We start from the raw sequence: 17,414 nt of genomic DNA on the forward strand, positions 1-17,414 counted from the left end.
TTATTAACCATTTCTATTAAATGACTGCCCCCAGAATATACTAAGCATTACACTGGTGTCTAAAGCACAGGTCCTTGCTGTCATTTTTGTTTGCAACCCGTTTTTCTTTGAGTTGGAACATGGAAAATACACATTTCGAATAGGAAAGCCGTGCATTTTTCCAAGTGCTTACTTCCCCCATTGACTTGCATGAAAATGCATATTTTTTGGGGGGAAATGTGTAGTTTAAAAAGTGTATTTTTCAAAGGATACACATTTTCTAAACACAATTGCTTGTTCAGGGATATGCATGCTTTTCCTGTTCGCTTTGGGTTTGCAAATGTACCTAGTTGATGACTTGCAAACTGAAACAAAATTTCCGTACGTCCCTAATGCAGGCCTCCTCTCAGAAAGGGTCCGTTTGCTGCCTACTTCCTTGAACTTCCTCTTCCTCCATGGGATAAAAATGTACTGGCAAGAGCTTTCAAGCCTCTCCTTGCCTTATTGGGGGCTGACAGAGGGGCAGAGACAGGGACTGAGCTTTCAGGCAGTGATGTGGCCTGTAGCCTTTCCAAGGCTTGACGAGGGCTTTCAGATGCCCGTGGCTGCGCTGTATTGCCTGGGAGATGGAAGTTGCTCTGCCTTCCAGCTTCAAAGTCATCTCCTTGATGTGGCCACTGACAATCTCCGTAACGTGCTTATTAGTGGGAATTAAGAACTGGAGCTGCTGCTGCTGCTCTAGACAGCAGCAGCAGGAGGAGGTTTCTGGGACATAATAAATAAAACAGAAGCACTTTGACATCTTCAAAGGGTTTTGTTTTAAATAGTGGCTTTTCTCCTGGGGACCCTCTTAGGCTTAGTCTTTCTTCTTCGCAATAATTAATTCAAGCTGCTCTGCGTGCTTGAATTTGCCTCGCTGAACTGAGCTGGTCCGAGTGGAAGGGAGGCAATCCTCTCCCGCAGATACGTCCTGTAGTTCTTCCGTCTCTTGCTCCTGCTGCACAGCTTTCTCAAGCCCCTTCCGTAAGCTGTGGTGACCCAGGGCCAAGGAGTACTCTCACGAGCGCAAGAGAATTGTAGTACCAAGCCGTCCCCAATAAAGTGAGCGCCGGCTTTGGAGGTTTGCCCTGGTTACCAGACTCTCCGACAGGTCCTTCAACCTTTTTGCCGTACTGTTTAGTGCTTGTGTAGGCAAAATAGTTTTTCACCTCCTGTGTCTATCTCTATTTTATGAAGGGTGAATTGAAATCATGCATATATGTATGAATGTATGTAGGCAGGCTGTGATGGAGCCCCAGCTGCCCTAGCAGGTTCTCTGAGTATCTATACTCAGGCTCATCCCTTTTGTGTGTGTTATGTTATGTGAGCAAGTATGGGTCTTCATGTGGACAAAAAGGAACAGTTGGCAAATAAGCTCCATAACCAAGAAGCCCAAGCTAGAACCTGGCATAAAACATGTCTGTTAGCTCCAGTGCATTTAACACGGCTTGGGACCACAATACCTGGCGGAATGCCTTTTCCAACATGAACCTACCCGTACACTGTGCTCAACATCTAAGGTCCTCCTCTGGGTGCCTACTCCGAGGGAAGCTCGGAGGACGGCAACAAGAGAGAGGCCCTTCTCTGTGGTGGCCCCGCAATTGTGAAACAATCTCCCTGATGAAGCCCACCTGGCGCTGACATTGTCATCTTTTCGGCGCCAGGTCAAGACTTTTCTCTTCTCCCAAGCATTTAGCAGTATGTAATGAACCAGGGTCTGTTTTTTGGGGGGCTCATCGTTTCTAAAGTTGTTACAGTGGTTTTAAATGTATGTGCATTTTGCATGTTTTTGTGTTTTTAATTTTTGTATATTGTTTTTAAGTGTTTTTATCTTATGTGAACCGCCCAGAGAGCTTTGGCTATGGGGCAGTATACACATGCAATAAAATAAATAAAACAAAATAAATAAACAGGGAAAGAAAGAAAGAAACAGGAGACTGGAGTCCAGTGAAACTCTCCACTGAGAGGTTTCAGGGCAACACTCTGTGTTATGAGGCGACCATGGGGCTCCGAAGTCCTGTGTTCGCCTCACGACACAAATGCAAGAGCAAAGAAGCATTTTCACTCAGGAAAAAACATTATAGGCTTGCCTGACATCTTGTTGGGAGCACCAGAGAAAATAGATTTTCTAAAGAGGTTTCACAATACCAGCTACCTGGCAGAAGAGAGGGTGGGGGGACAAAACATGCTTTGGGTATATAAACCATAGGTAAGAGATATCTTGGGACTGAAAACAGAATTTGTAATCATTAAAGTATAAGACACCTTTGCGCCACGTGGGCAATTGGAAACAGTGCCAGGAACTTGCAGCTTTTGATTATTATTTATATCACATAATTGTGGCATGGCCCTTATAGAGGTACATAGGCAATATAGAATCATAGACTCATAGAATAGTAGAGTTGGACGGGGCCTATAAGGCCATCGAGTCCAACCCCCCTGCTCAATGCAGGAATCCACCTTAAAGCATTCCTGACAGATGGCTGTCCAGCTGCCTCTTGAAGGCCTCTAGTGTGGGAGAGCCCACGACCATCCTAGGTCCCTGCTTTCAGGGAGCTTACAATCTAAAATCAACAGTGGGGAACAACTGTGGGGTGGAGAGAGGGGCAGTTGAGGGTAGGGCAGGGTGAAGACTGCCACTAAACGGACTTAAAGTCTGGTTACATTTGAGAGTGAGGATACATTCGGCTGTGGAATGAGCTCCCTAAGGAGGTTCGCTTGGCACCTACATTATATGCTTTTAGACGCCAGGTGAAGACCTTTTTATTCTCCCAGTATTTTAACTGTCTATAAATAAATTTTAACTTGGTGTTTTAAATTTGTAATTTTTGCATTGCTGCTGTTTTTATCTGGTTGAGCTTTTATATTGTATTTTATATTATGGTTTTATTCTGTTGTTTTATACTTTGAATGTTTTTAATTTTTGTGAGCCGCCCAGAGAGCTCCGGCTATTGGGCGGTATAGAAATGTAATAAATAAATAAATAAATACATACATACATACATGAAGGCTACGCAAAAAGGCCACATGGAAAAGCTGGGTTTTGAGACGGGATTTGAAGAGAGAAAGATGACGCTCTGTTTGTCTGTGTTACGCACTCCAAGCATGTTTTTATGCACCAGGTGCCCTGCAGATCCCACGAGGCGTGGGCACCCTGAGCACAAAACGCATCTCCCTTCCCATGGCAGTGACAAGTGCCTGGTGCTCCATCTTGGATGTCTCATTTGACCTACCCAGGCAACTCTTGCGCCGGTGCAGCCTGATATCCCTCCTGCTACCCCACCAAATCAGCCACTTGTACCTGGAGCTTCAGCTTGTTGCCTTCATCCTCCAGACTCTCTTGAGAGATGAAGGGAACAGAAGGATTCCTTCCTGAATCCTTTCTAAGGGCACCCCAGGTTTAGCTTTCATCTTATTCTGTTAGTTTAATAAATATCAGCACTGTTTGGAACAGCAGCATAAATCGGCGCAGTAAAGCCCTTTCCCTGCCCACCAGCATTAGCTGTGTTTGTCCAGGGTCGGAGCAGCAAAGAGGAGGAATGTGTTGCTGTAATCTCGTTTTAGTTTTAGCCTTTATGCGCAGAGCGGGTTGCCATTTTTGCCAGACCAAGAGAGCACATTTGCCCCTTTAGGATTCCAACACCACCCTTACATGATGAGTCTACTTTGCTAGTATATTCGCCTTCAAACAGAATGGGGAATGCAGAATGCTTTTTCCTCTGCATCAGAACAACCACTCTTTTTGCTTTGTTTTTTAAATCTGTTCCAACCAGCTGTTTCTTCATTTTTGAGTTGATGTCATTTAATGACTGTGCCAGTTTAGAGCTGGATGTGTGAAATAGGCTGGTCAAAAGTTTGACCTGATGCCTTCCTTTCATTACATGTTCTTTCTCCTAGGCAGGGCTTGCCTGGGCAGGAGAGTGGGCTGACCTTTGTGGGATTCCAACGTTCAGGGGTCAGGACAGTGATCCCCTCGCCCCATCCTTCCCCGCTACCTTCTCGGAAGAGTTTAGTGGTTTTAGAGCACTGTTCCCTGAAAGCTCCCAAGGTCCTGAAGGCAACCCAGCTTTCCAGGTTTCTCTTTGACTTTTACAGCGCACTAAGGGCATTTTGTCACACACCATGGAATCAGGTAGGCCCAGTGCAAACCCTGGGGCTGACGTGGGGAGATCTGTGTAGGCCAACCTAGAGCAAAGCATGAGCCCTTTTTGTGGTTCCGAGCGTTCCTGGCTCACTTCCATTAAACTTGACCTTCGCTGTGAGTTACCTGGCATAGCAACAGGTTGTTACTGAACTATCTGTCTCTTTCTCAATTCCAGGATTGTTCTAATGGATGATGCTGTGGACTGCTTGATGTCTTTTTCAGACTTCCTGTTTGCCTTCCAGATCCAGTTTTACTACTCAGGTGAGCCCATCCCACTTTAACTTAAAATCCTTACTATTATACAGCTGCAACAGACAAGTCACACACAGCAGAGCAAGAATGCCTTGCTCTACAATATTTATTTATTCATTTGTATTGTCATCTCGTTCCTCAGCAAAAAAGGCTCCCAGAGCAGCTTAAACGCAATCAGCAAAACAAGCCATTCCCGACCTGCATGCTTATAATAAAAAGTCATGACACGCAAGCAAGAAGGGATGGGGAGGGAAGAGAGAGAAAATCAAGTCGTCTTTGAGCAGGACTGGTGGTGTGGCCCCACTCCCCCTCTCCTCTCTTTCTGTACAGCCTGCTGGCATGGCTGCTGGTGAGGACAGTTGAAGAAAGGGCCGTCTTCATTGGGGAGATCTTTCAGTAGCGCAGTTTTACAATATGGATCCTCCTGACAGAGAACTGCATGTAAATGTAATTTCTACTAACGGGGTTGGCAACCTGCATGGGCCCACAGGCACATGTGACAATTATTTTCAGGGCTAAGGGCACATGTGACTTTTTTTCCCCCAGAGCCACAGCACAGTGTACATTTGGGGGCGGGGGGGGGGGGCATCAGCACATTTTCTTGACCTCAGCTTCCAGGATTCCCCCTTTTCTTGACCCCACTTTTCCAGGATTAGCATCTCTCCTCCTTCCTTCTCCACCCCCCACTTCTGCCACCCACCAGTTACCATTTCATAGAATCATAGAATAGTAGAGTTGGAAGGGGCCTATAAGGCCATCCACTACCACCTACCACCCACCCACTACCGCCACTGTTTCTCCAATTGCCCACCTGCAGCTTATCCCACTGTCAGTTTGCCTTCTTCCATGTGAACCGCCCAGAGAGCTTCAGCTATGGGGCAGTATACAAATGCAATAAATAAAAACAAATAATTCCACTTGCCAGCCGATCACGTTGCCTGCCACTGCAGCTTCTGAGTCACCTCAGCAGTGAGGAAGCAGGAAGTCAGCCAATTGGGAGGCTTCCTGCTTATTGGCTGCAGAGCTGAGAGGAAGCTACAGGGAGCAGGTGGATGAAGTGGCAGCAGCCGTGGTAGTGTGTGGGTCCGGAGGAGGAAGGGCTCTGGTGATGGTGTCCAGCAGACAAACTTAGGGGTCCGAGTGTGTGACAGTGTGCCCGTGGCCACCACTTGACTGACTCCTGTCCTATGACATGTGCCTAATCTAGAAGACTGCATTGCTCGTTTCCAATGAACACTTCCATGAGTGAACTTTGTATAACTATCTGTTTCGCAGCCTATTTATTTATTTAATTAATATATTTCTACTCTGCCTTTTAGGGAAAGCCTTCATAAAGCAGTTTACAATAAAAATGTTAAGAACAATTGACCTATACCATCATAAAAAATGCATCTGGAACCCCGTAATAAATGGGCCACAGTGCAACTCATGCAAAATTGGTGTGATATGATCAACCTGGCCAGCCCCCCAAATGTCTTGGCACTTAAATTTTGCACCAAGTGAAGTTTCCAGACTGCCTTGGAAGGCAGCCCTACATAAAGAGCATAACAGTAGTCTAGTTTGGATGTCACCAATGTATGTGGAACTGAGGACAGGCTCACTTTCTCCAGAGGAGAGGGTCACATTTGGTGAAACACCCTAAATTGTGACGAGCCACTCCCAGCCACTGAGGTCACTTGCACCTTCATAGTTAACACTGGACCCAGACCCCTATTCAGGTGATACAGATTTCAGCCGTGGACAGGGAGCAGCGCAATATCTCTGTGCACTCCAGTTCAACTCCCAACCTTCTGACCGTAAGCAGGAAGTTCTGATGTGCCTTCCTTCAGGGGATTCAAAGTGCCTTCAGTGGAATGCGCTTAGGACCTTCTCCCGCGATCAGGGACCTTATTGATGCAGGGTCCCCCGATGGCAGAGAGGATTCTAAGCTCATTCTGCTGAACATTACAAGAATCCCCCTTCAGGCCTGCGGGAAGGATGGGCCTGGAGCCTGCCTGCACACAGGGATGTTGGGGGGCAGGGCTGGGTGCACATTGACATTTGTAATTCCTGAAGGGGTACCTCCCCAGTGGTCCCAGGTTCTTTGAAACCAGTTGCAAATCTCCATCCAGATCACTATACACCAGCCTTCTGCAACCCAGCACCCTCCAGATGTGTTGGGCTACAACTCCCAGCAGCCCCCAGTCAGCCAAGCTGGCCGGGGGATGCTGGGAGTTGTAGTCCAACACATCTGGAGGGTGCCAGGTTGCGGAAGGCTGGAATATGTAGATGTGCTGGGAAGCTGCAGCCAGTCACATCTTCCCAGTGCTCAAATAGATCAGTATGCAATCAACACATGCAATGTACTTATACAAGGTTTGCACACATCGTTCACAAAAGCACTTTAGATGTAAGAAATCCGAAATGCTTGAAGTAGGGCCCAAGGCTTTTATTTCTGAGTATCAGTTTTGTTCCTGCTGGTAGCTCAATGAAAAAGCAAGGGTCAGAGTGGGGGTTCTGGGGTCTGCGGGGGGAAGGGGAGGGGAGTCCTGCAATTTTGGAGATGAATTTACTAATGATAACCAAGTGCAAATGCCTGCTTACATCATGTCTCTTCTCTGGGCAAAAGGAATCAATGTGCTAAATTGCTTGTTCTGGTCTCATCCCCATAGGCACGTCCCTCTGTTGTTTCTCTCTGGTCAGGGATAGAATCCAATTACACAGCAGATAATAATCCCCTCTGCAGGTCTCCTCTCTCTCCGCAATCATGCCATCTGTGTGAATGATGCAGATTGCCATTCCTGAGGACAAGCAGAGCCAGAGGGGGAGTGAAAATGGGGAGCATTTGAAATATGCAGCATGCTTAGAAAGCTGCTCTGAATTGTGGAGCATCAAAAGCACCTTCGAAAGCCTCCCGTCCCTTGTAGACATAAGAGTCTAACGGGTTCCCAGTGGATGCCAGTTGCTCTACAGACCCCCCCTACCGCAGCACGCCATTTCCATTCTTCTCCACCCTCAGCAGCTTTCCAGGCTGACCCACCAACCCACATGTATGCAAACCGCTCAGAGTGGAATCTACATCTGTAAATGGCTGACCAGGTCCATAAACAAACTTGTTTAAATTTAGTCTCTGGGAGTAAACAGCACAGGAGGTTTGGAGCCTGGAGGAGAGTGCTTTCGGCCAGCTTTTGCCCTAACTTCCCCTTTGGGCCCCATGTTGTATTTACTTTGGAGTTGTGCAGAAGCCTGGTTCTAACTTGGGTGGTGTTTGTCTCTGGGACCATGGAGGTTTGCGTGCTTCAGAAGCTAGCCTGAATGAGTGGCCTTGATTTTCACTGTCCTTCATAGAATCAACATTAGAAGGAAGAAACTTCTATCTAATGATTGACAGTACATTTCCAACCTGGGTAATCCTTGTGTCTTTCTTGTCTCATCTCAAAGAGGCTTGTTACCAGCTGTGTTACTAAGGCATTTGAGGGCGCCTCACCACATAACACTGCAAGTAAAATCACATTCTTATCTATGGCTGTAAGTTGTCAAGAAATTTCCATGCTATGATCATGGGTATGTAACTGCCAGAGGAGAAATGGCATCCTTTTGCTACATAACCCATAGTCTTATAGGCTGGGTGGTTTTTGCATCTCCCTGTATGCCAGTAGCCACCGTTTTGATGTCATCACCCCATTTTTACAGAGTTCCTTGAAAGTGTGGCTGCCATCTATCAAGAGCTCTTGACGGGAAAGAATCCAAATACTGTCATTGTGCCGACATCGTCTTCTGGGCAGCATCGTTCACGCCAGGCTCTAAGTGAGTGCAGCCCACTTGATGGGGTGGAGGCGTCTGCATTTTATCAGTGCCTGGAGTCTCTGTGTGACAGGTCCAAGTACAGGTAAGGCCTGAGACTGGCTGGCAAGAACAAACCTTGGTTCATCTTTATCTGCCTTGGAGGCGGGGGAAGTGTAGGGGGCCCTGAACCACTAGTTGCAGGAACCATCTGGACAAAACAACTCTTTCACAGGTTGCCCTGTCTACTCACCCACATGCTGCCCCTCCATCTCTGGAAACCAACAAGAATAAAATGTGCTTATATGGGTGTCAGAAATGATGGTCCCGAGCAGGGAGTATATGGGCAACTCAGGATCACTTCACACATTATGTTTTTTAAGTTACCAGAGTTCTCCCACTAGTTATTCTCATGACTAAAGCTCATGTCAGAAATTTTAATATAAGTTGCTACTTCTGAAAAAGGCATGAGCACTCCCAAAAATCTGGGAGTAGTTTGGCAGCATCCAAGGTTTTCTCACAAAATTCTGACCCCTCCCAGGTGCCATCTGAAGCCCAGGACTGACTTGTGTGTCATAAAACCATAGAGTGGGAAGTGGCTGTCAGGCTTAATCTGGTCCATCTATCCATCCAGAAGCTTCAATGAAGAAAATACGCCTCAACTGATGCTGCATTGTTTTTCCTGTGTTCCCCTTGTTTGCCTAGCTGTCCACCATCTGCTGTTGTCAAGGAGGTTCTGAGCAGTGTACAGAGACTGACTTTCTATGGATTCCTGATGGCTCTTGCAAAGCATCATGGGATCAACAGAGCTCTTGGTAAAGAAAAGTCCTGTCCTATTCCCCCACCTGCCACGATTATGTGACTTGGAGCTCAACCCTATGCATGTTTAGACACAAAAAGTTTTACTATTATTTATTATTGTTTATTAATATAGCACCATCAATGTACATGTTGCTGTACACAGTAAAACAATAAAATAGCAAGACCCTGCCACATAGGCTTACATTCTAATAAAATCGTAATAAAACAATAAGAAAGGGAAGGGAATGCACCAAACAGGCACAGGAGACAATAAAACTAACAATATAAAAGTAAGATCAAAATCAAGTTCTAAAAGCTTTAGAAAAAAGAAAAGTTTTCAACTGAGCTTTAAAAACTGTAACTGAATTCGTGGTCCACATATGCTCCGGATGATCATTTTGGCAGAAGAAACAGTTAAACCACCCAGGGAGCTTCCGGCTATTGGGCAGTATAAAATGCAATAAATAAATAAATACGATCAGATCCTGGCAATATTATATAAGAAAAAAACGGCAGGACTTAGCTACTGTGTCAATATGAGGAGTAAAGGAGAGTGAGGAGTCAGATGTAAAACCAAGACTATGAGTTTCCTCAACTGGATTAAGTGTAACATTATTAACAGTAATAGAGAACTCCCAACATTTCCCAGCCAGTATGCATACTAGGGTTGCTTGCGTCCTTACGGAAGTTGGTGGCAGTTTTTCAGTGGCTACTGAGAAAGATGCCTTTGTCAAGATTGCAATATAGGGGCATTGCAGAAAGTTGCCTTTGGAGCAAAAGATCGTAAAAGGCTCAGGTACGAAAGCTGCAGGGCAGTACAAAAAGAATCACTTCCAAAAGTTGTCTTCACTTCTTCCAGTTGCCTAAAGCAAGGGTGTGCTGAAAGCAGGTCTCCAAATATTTGTGATTTCAACTCCCAGCATTCCTGACCATTGGCCACGCTGTCTGAGGCTGCTGGGAGTTGTGGTCCAAAACATCTGGAGATCTACCTTCTGCCCACCCCTGACGCTAGAGAACATTTTTAGGTGGACAGCTAATACTGTAGTGTGTGAATGTGACAAACATGGGTTTGGAGACATGGGTCTTGCACAGGTCCATTTGTCAGGCAGCTGTGATTGGCTGCAGCTCTCTGAGGAGTTACCTAGGGAGGTTGTGGGCTCTCCCACACTAGAGTCCTTCAAGAGGCAGCTGGACAACCATCTGTTAGGGATGCTTTAGGGTGGATTCCTGCATTGAGCAGGGGTTGGACTCGATGGCCTTATAGGCCCCTTCCAACTCTGCTATTCTATGATTCTATGAGTACAGATTTGGTGTTTGCAAAATAAGTGATATTGCCCTTAAATCTCCAGATTTTTGTCCACAGTTCTTTCAGGTTTAATTTTTCACACAATCATTTGTGGCTTGCTAATGGGATCAGATGAATGATGTGATGGCTCAAGCCTTTCACTTTGAATCTGGTCAGGTGATTCCTTTTTGACTGGGTTTGAAACCATTGTAGTTCTGCAGGAAGGGGCATGTGCCCCTAAACCTTTGATTTCACCCCATTTCTTAAGCCAGGAGAGCCTCTCTAGCAGATGGGGCGAACCTGTCCAGCACAGCTCCCAGTTATTAGAACCAGGAAAAATGGGTCCAGCAAACCAGTATGTACACATTTCTTTACTTAGCCTAATTTGTGCAGGTGACAGAATCTGAATGCCGATTTGAGGGCCCAGAAAAGCCCCTTTCTCTCAACAGAAGCTCCACGCCTCTTGCATTCATGCCAGAGGGGGCCTTACTTCAGCTCTGCACTACCCACCATCTCCAAAACTGTGTTTCTCCCACAACCCCGTCGTCATCTCTGCAAAGGTACATCTGGAAGGAGTAGTTCCAGCTATTTTTGATTACCCCCCACGAAACAGTCCACCACTCTCAGGGTGGGCATCCCACGCTCCTCTTTTGGTGGCATGTGGGCAGTTGCTGCTGTGCCCTTTAAGCGTGCCGTGCAGAGCGTGCCCTACATTGTTGGATGTCGAAAGCTGCCATCCAAAGCTGCCCTCAGTCCCTGCTGGGAAGTTGCCTGTCCCCTGGGTGAGTTGGCTGCTGCTTTGCCCGCGGGTATGCTGTAGCCCCGACTGGCGTGGCCGCTTCCTCTCTCGCTGTGGCCCTGCCCTGGCCAGCCGTTTCAGCTGCTCCTGGCGAAGGGCTGTTTTTCCAGCCGGAGAAGGATCAGCAGCAGCATGAAGATGATATATCAACGGGGACAGGCGTACAGGCTTGCAATCCCCTCTGCAAACAGGCTTAGAGAGCAGCACATTCACCGGGGGCAGGCAATGCCTGGATTGCGCCCAGCCGGGCCTTTCTTCCTGGCTCTGCGAAATCCACTTCCAGCAAAGGTGCGGAGCAAGCAGATGGGCTGAGAAAGCCCTGCCCGCTGCCGCCATTGTGCCCTGCACAAAGTGCCTGGGTTTTCCCTTCCATTCAGGCAGGCCTGTCCCCTGGCCCCCTGCCAGCCTCCTGCCGAGGCCTCTCGCAGGGAGGGGCAGCAGCCGCAAGTCTAACAGGTGCTGTCGTCTTGGCAAGGAAAGCAGGATTCTTCTCCTGGTGCCTTTTCATCTTCCCTGCACGCAGGACGATTTGAATAGTCTTTGGTCTGCAGGGGATCACAGGCTCCCCAAAGCCCTGCAGCGAGGGCAGTTCCAGGCGAGAGCTTCAGAGAGGGACGGCGCTTTCAGGCGGGGGCCCACGCTCCCTCCGGCCTCGCAGGGGCCTTGAAAAGGAAGGGAGCTGGGGATTAGCGCCGGGCTGATGAGTTTGTCAAGCAGATTGCAACACCCAGCCGAACTCCAGAATCAATATTGACTCACCAGTCCTCTAAGTGCTGTTTACCGATCCTCCTGAGAGAGTGAAGCACCCTCCAGATCTTGCTACACAGTCTGCAAGTGCAGGGGCAAGGCCAGGATTTGGCTGGGCCCGTCTCCTTTAGGCCATGGAAGGCAGGCAGGTGGTGGGCCAGAGCACTTTTTACTGCTTTAGGTGCCTGCAACACAGCACCAGGGGCACAGGAGCATCTCATTCCCGCGGGTGCAAGGGAAGGCTTAGTCCGTGCTGGCAAAGGACCTCGACTAAAGCATGGAGGTCCCATGGCTGGCATGAGAACAGAACCTTCTCTTTCTTGCTGGGCACAGGTTCCACTACTCCAGGGCAGCGTCTGAGAGAAGAGACCCTCCCAGCTGTCACCAGACATGTTAGTAATGTGAAGGGGTGCTGAACCGCTGACATCCATGCATCAGGTGTGGACCTCTGCAAGGGGGAAGCTGTGCTCCAAGTTCTCTACCCCCCACAGACTTCTTTGGGACCCGGCACCCCGATTCTACTCACTGAGAGATCTACAAGCCTAGGCTTGCCCCCTCCACACCTAAGATGGCAGAAGCAACACCACCTCAAGGCAGGCTGAATCTCTTGCTCAGGGCTTAATCACACGTGAGGTTCCAAGTGTAAATGGGGCTGGAATCTTGCGCTTGCATGTCGGGCAATCCCAGTGGCCTGTTCCTTGGCTGTCAAGCAGTGTCAGAAGAGCATGGTGTGGGTGTGGGTGTGTAGCAGCAGGGGGTGAGAGTGCTTAGCCCTCCCCGCCACTTTGCCTCCCGCACAGGAAAGTACCTCTTGCATTTGCCCTCTTACAACTGTGCATCTGGAACATATTGGGCAGGTGGGGAAGGATTCCGTCTGCTCTCTTCCACTACTGCTTCTCCACTTCAAACAGTTCCCTGCCAATTTTGCTTTGCAGCAAAGGAGTGGATCATCAGGATTTTGTTCAGTGTGATGGTGTGATTCACATTGACACACCCTGAAAAACAACGGCAGAGGCCAAACGAAAGCAAAAGGGCCTGAGGTGAGAGAGGCCTGTCAACAAAGGATCCTTGGAGCAGCATAGGTGGCTGGACAAGGGGCCCTGGGAGCTGAGTGGGAGGCATGGGTGGACACACAGTCCCACCAAGCCCTGGAGGCTCATTAAGAAGCATGGAGGAGCCCCAAACAGGGGAGGACAAGGCTGGCAGCATTACTTGTGGAGATTGGGGAGGGAGGGAGCCCTTTTTCATAGGGGCTCAACAAGTTGCAGAATGAGGTAAAATGGATGAGGGCACCTCCCTAGGCAGATGCTGTTCCAGACAGAAGGAGCGGGGGCTACTTTGGTATTGCAGTCAGGGCACATGCTACTATGTACTATGGTCAGTGCTGGTCTTTCTAGCTTTGCTGTGTGCTGGGTCCTGATCCGAAGGGTGTCTCAGGGGCCATAGGATTGTTTAGAACCTCCCTTTGCGGGTCCTGCCCAGGGAGGGGGAGAGCCGACCTTGGAATGGAACTCCCCTTCCCCCCCCCCCCCCCGCAAAGACATCTGCACCCTTATACTGCTCCAATGTCAGGAGATGCTAAAAGAGGCAGATCAGGGGGACAGAGGAACCAAAGCCCACTCATTCCCCAAACATGTTCTCAGTATAGGGATGTGTAGGTGTAATTTACACCACCTTTGTTGCTGGCGTAAATAATTTCCCTCAGTTGGTTGCAGTGGGAGGGAAATAGATAATTAAAACCAGGATGGAAACGAAAGAGAAAGCCACTCTTCTGTCCCTCCTGCCATAGAGCCTAGCAGGGTTTTGGGGGTGGCGCTTTGTCCAACTTCAGAGCTACTTTCCCTGCTGCATAGGATTGCAGGACCAAGAGACTTGGGTCATTTTTAAAGACAGATGGATTATGGCATCAACCTAACTTTTGCGGACTAGAGTCCTGTTCATCAGTTATATCAGGTTGGGCAACTTCTGGCATTCTCAATGTTTTGGCTACAACACCCATCATCCCTCACCATTGGCTATGGTGATGGAAGCTGTAGGCCAAAATATTTTTTGTGAACTACCCAGAGAGCTTCAGCTATTGGGTGGTATAGAAATGTAATACAATAAATAAATACATTAAAAATCTGCAGGGGCACAGGTTCTACAACCCTGAGTTACATGAAGTGTTCGTTTCAGACGACACACAGCCACACATGTAGCTGCGATGGAGAAAACAAATTAAACAATATGGTGAAATAGCAACGTAGTGCAAAAAGTAGCCTGATAATTCCATGGAAAACTATGGTTTTATGCTGAAATCTTATAGGGGGGAAATACCTGGCAGGAAATTAGCAACTTGAAGCCGCCAACTGAGGATAAGGCTTCATACCTGTAATGAAGCAGACTATAGTCCACAAAAGCTAACCTCTTGTGCCATAATAAATCTGTAGGCTTTAAACTGTGACAAAATCTTCTTTAAGTGTGTAAAAGGCTGTGCACACATGCAGAGGTGTAGGAGTATTAAATATAGAAATTGCGCTAATTCCCCTTATAAAACAACTAGGTTTTCTGAGCATTGTAAAGGCATTACAAGATAAAGACGGTCCCTGGCCACAGGCTCACAATCTAATAGGCACAATACAAAGGAATGGGAACAGGAACACAAGCAAATTCAGACATCCATTGGTGTTACACAATCTCCGGAGTGTCCTAGCACTTGAACTGGGGGGTGGGGGTGGGCACGGTGCCTGGAAGGAAGAGTACGTGTGTGTCCCAGGAGCGCTTAACGATGGCTGATGGCAGAGGCCAGGGTGTGACCCCCTTCAGCTCTGCAGTCGCTTCAATGGATGTGTTTGATTATTTCTGGAGCACTGTCAGAACCTGTTTATGTTAAACAAGTTAACATAAACAAGGGTCTAGCTTTGGAGAGAAGACGTGCAAATCTCATCTCTAAGTATCTTTTTTGTGTTGTGGAAGATTTATTATTATTATTATTATTATTATTATTATTATTATTTGTATTCCACCTTTTGCCTCAAGGTGGCTTTACAAAATTAAAACATACAGTTAAAACTTATAAATAGAAATACACAAAAGTTAAACATTTAATTAAAAAACCTCAATATTAAAACATTTAAAATACATAACAATTAAAATATATAACGGAGGTCCTGACTATTCACCAAAGGCCTGCAGGAACAAAAAAGTTATGCCAGGAAGCAGACAGTTGTTTTTGGTTCTTGCACTATGTGAAATGGGTTTTGGACTAAACCAGGGGGTGGGCAACTTGTAGCCCTCCAGATGTTCTGGTTTATGACTCTTATGTGCAATGGAACATACAGCTAACATAATAGTTTTGAAGGTAACTAAAATTTAGGTTTTTTTTTTTTTTTAACCTTCACGCTGAGGATACTTGAAAGCAGGATCTCATGCCACTATTAAAAAGTAGCAATTGTGAAAAAAGGAAATAAGATTACTAGGAATAAGCGTATCTAGAAATTCTATAGCTTTTTTTTAAGCAGCTGAACAATATAGCCACCACGTGGCTGCCTACCATTCAAGGAATGCATCATACAATGCCTCTGATACTAGAGGTGGCACATAGCTATTTATCCAACTTCCTTTTAAAGCCATCCAAATTGGTGGCCATCACATCTTGTGCTAGTGAATTCCATAGCTTGTGTGAAATATTTCCTTTTATTTGTCCTGAATCTCCCACCAATCCATTTCATGGGATGACTCTGGGTTCTAGTGTTATGGGAGAGGGAGAAAAATGTCTCACTGTCCACATTCTCCACCTCACTAACATGCCTCTCCTTACCCGCTTTTTTCCAAGCTAAACAATTCCAGCTGTTTTAACCTTCCCTTGTAGGGGAGAAGCTCCAGTCCCTTGAACACTTTAGTTGCCCTTTTCTTCACTTTTTCCAGCTCTACAATATATAGATATAGATATTTAGGTGTAGTGACCAAAATTGTACACAGTATTCTAAGTGTAGCCACAGCATAGATTTGTAGGAAGGCAGTATGATACACTTTTATTCTCAATTCCTTTTCTAATTCCAGGAGCCCTCCCAGATAAAACAGATCTCTTGCTTGACCCACTCATGGATCAGGAGCTAGACAAAATGTAAGTCAGGTTTGTTCAACACCTCTTAACAAGATCCCAAATCTGCTGCCTCGGATGTGCATACGAGTATCTGCTACTTCCCATGGTGCTACTTGGAGAGCGATAGCCTTTGGCCAGGGCATGAAACTCTTGGGGAGTGGCAAAAGGAGTTAAGTCTCCAACTGCAGAGTTGGCCTATGGCACAGAGTGAAGTGAAAAGAGGGGACAAACGATTTCTCAGGATGCTGAACTTTTTATTTGTAAGTTGTAAAGCCCGGCGCGTTTTGGCCTGTACCTTTTCAAGGCCTTCTTCAGGGGGCAGTAAACATTTAAAATACATACTATAAAACATGGTAGGAACATGTAAGAAAAATATATTCTTACATATATGTGCCTATGGCACAGAGCACTGCTGAAGTGTCCCCCCCTTCCCAGCAACTTGTGTTGCTAAAAATCCCCTTTGTTTGTGTACTCTTATACGCCTCTGCAAGCTTCTACAAAAGTAATTTGTTCCCATATCAAGGTAAGGTTTCTGCACCCTTTTTTTCTTTCAGGGTAGCCCAGGTTTCAGGGCTCTCCATTTCCAACTCAGCCAATGGTAGTGGGGACACTGCAAACCTGCCTTCCCGCCCCTCTCCACGGATCAGTTCCCCTTGGAGGCCTCTCCATCATCGCCGGAAAATGGACACTGAAAGTGACGGCTCCACGGAAGAAACGGATTCTTCTGAAAACTGACAAAGGGGAATAAAAGCTCATTTCCAGGTCTTTGTAATGGCAGTACTCTGGGTGGTGGAGAGGATGGAGAAGCCGCCATCCCAGCACTTTGCCCCTCAAGCACAGAACATAATAGCCCATACACATAGTCACACATCTCCCTCTTAGACTGATCTAATCTACTCTAACCAAAAGTGCAGTCCCTTTCCCATCCATACTGGCAGAACTGGATAGATTTTATTCCAGAACTGATTCCAGTTGCAGGCTTATACTGCCCTCTCATGGCAATTTAGTCAAATTAGAAAAAGCAACATTTTAGTAGTAGGGCTGGTAGTTATATTTTGCCTTCTTCAACTTTGAAAGAATTAATCCTAAACTATGCTCCATGGAGCATCCTCATCCTCAGACTTTGAGGGGGAAACTATTTTTAGAACATGGAGCTTGCAGCTCATAGACCATCTGGTGTCCACATGAGGTTTACTTTACACTTTTTTTGGATACACACATTTGCTGCTCAGATTTGATATAATCCCCCCCCCCCAGAGACTTATGTCCAGATTAGATAGTATGATATGATCTTAGCAAAATACCCAGTTAAGAATTTGGGAGATACCTCCACACCTTTTGACAAGGAATAGCTTTCATTGAAGGTTATTTTTCCCAACCCTCTCTTACAGGCCTCAGTTTAATGGAAAGGGGTAGAAATTATTTATTGTTATTTTGGAAAGCTTTAAATTGCCCTGTGAAATATATTTAAAATAAAGCATGTTGTACAAGGCAAATAGTGAGTCTGAGACTTCTCTCAAAT

At 46.6% G+C, this 17,414-nt stretch overlaps 1 protein-coding gene across 2 annotated transcripts in view; it reads left to right on the forward strand.

Annotated features, from left to right (window-relative positions):
- The window catches only part of CSTPP1 (centriolar satellite-associated tubulin polyglutamylase complex regulator 1), a 124,631-nt gene extending 107,253 nt beyond the window's left edge, over positions 1-17,378 (forward strand). For both annotated transcript variants that reach the window (XM_063117509.1, XM_063117510.1), the window contains 5 exons: positions 4,338-4,423; positions 8,087-8,282; positions 8,882-8,991; positions 15,850-15,913; positions 16,447-17,378. In XM_063117509.1, the coding sequence (XP_062973579.1) occupies positions 4,338-4,423; positions 8,087-8,282; positions 8,882-8,991; positions 15,850-15,913; positions 16,447-16,627 (637 nt within the window). In that variant the 3' untranslated portion in view covers positions 16,628-17,378. The remainder of the gene's footprint in view (positions 1-4,337; positions 4,424-8,086; positions 8,283-8,881; positions 8,992-15,849; positions 15,914-16,446) is intronic.
- Positions 17,379-17,414: the final 36 nt, after the last annotated feature.

Source organism: Elgaria multicarinata, chromosome 2 (genome assembly GCF_023053635.1).
Source record: "Elgaria multicarinata webbii isolate HBS135686 ecotype San Diego chromosome 2, rElgMul1.1.pri, whole genome shotgun sequence".
NCBI classification, from domain to species: Eukaryota; Metazoa; Chordata; class Lepidosauria; order Squamata; family Anguidae; genus Elgaria; species Elgaria multicarinata.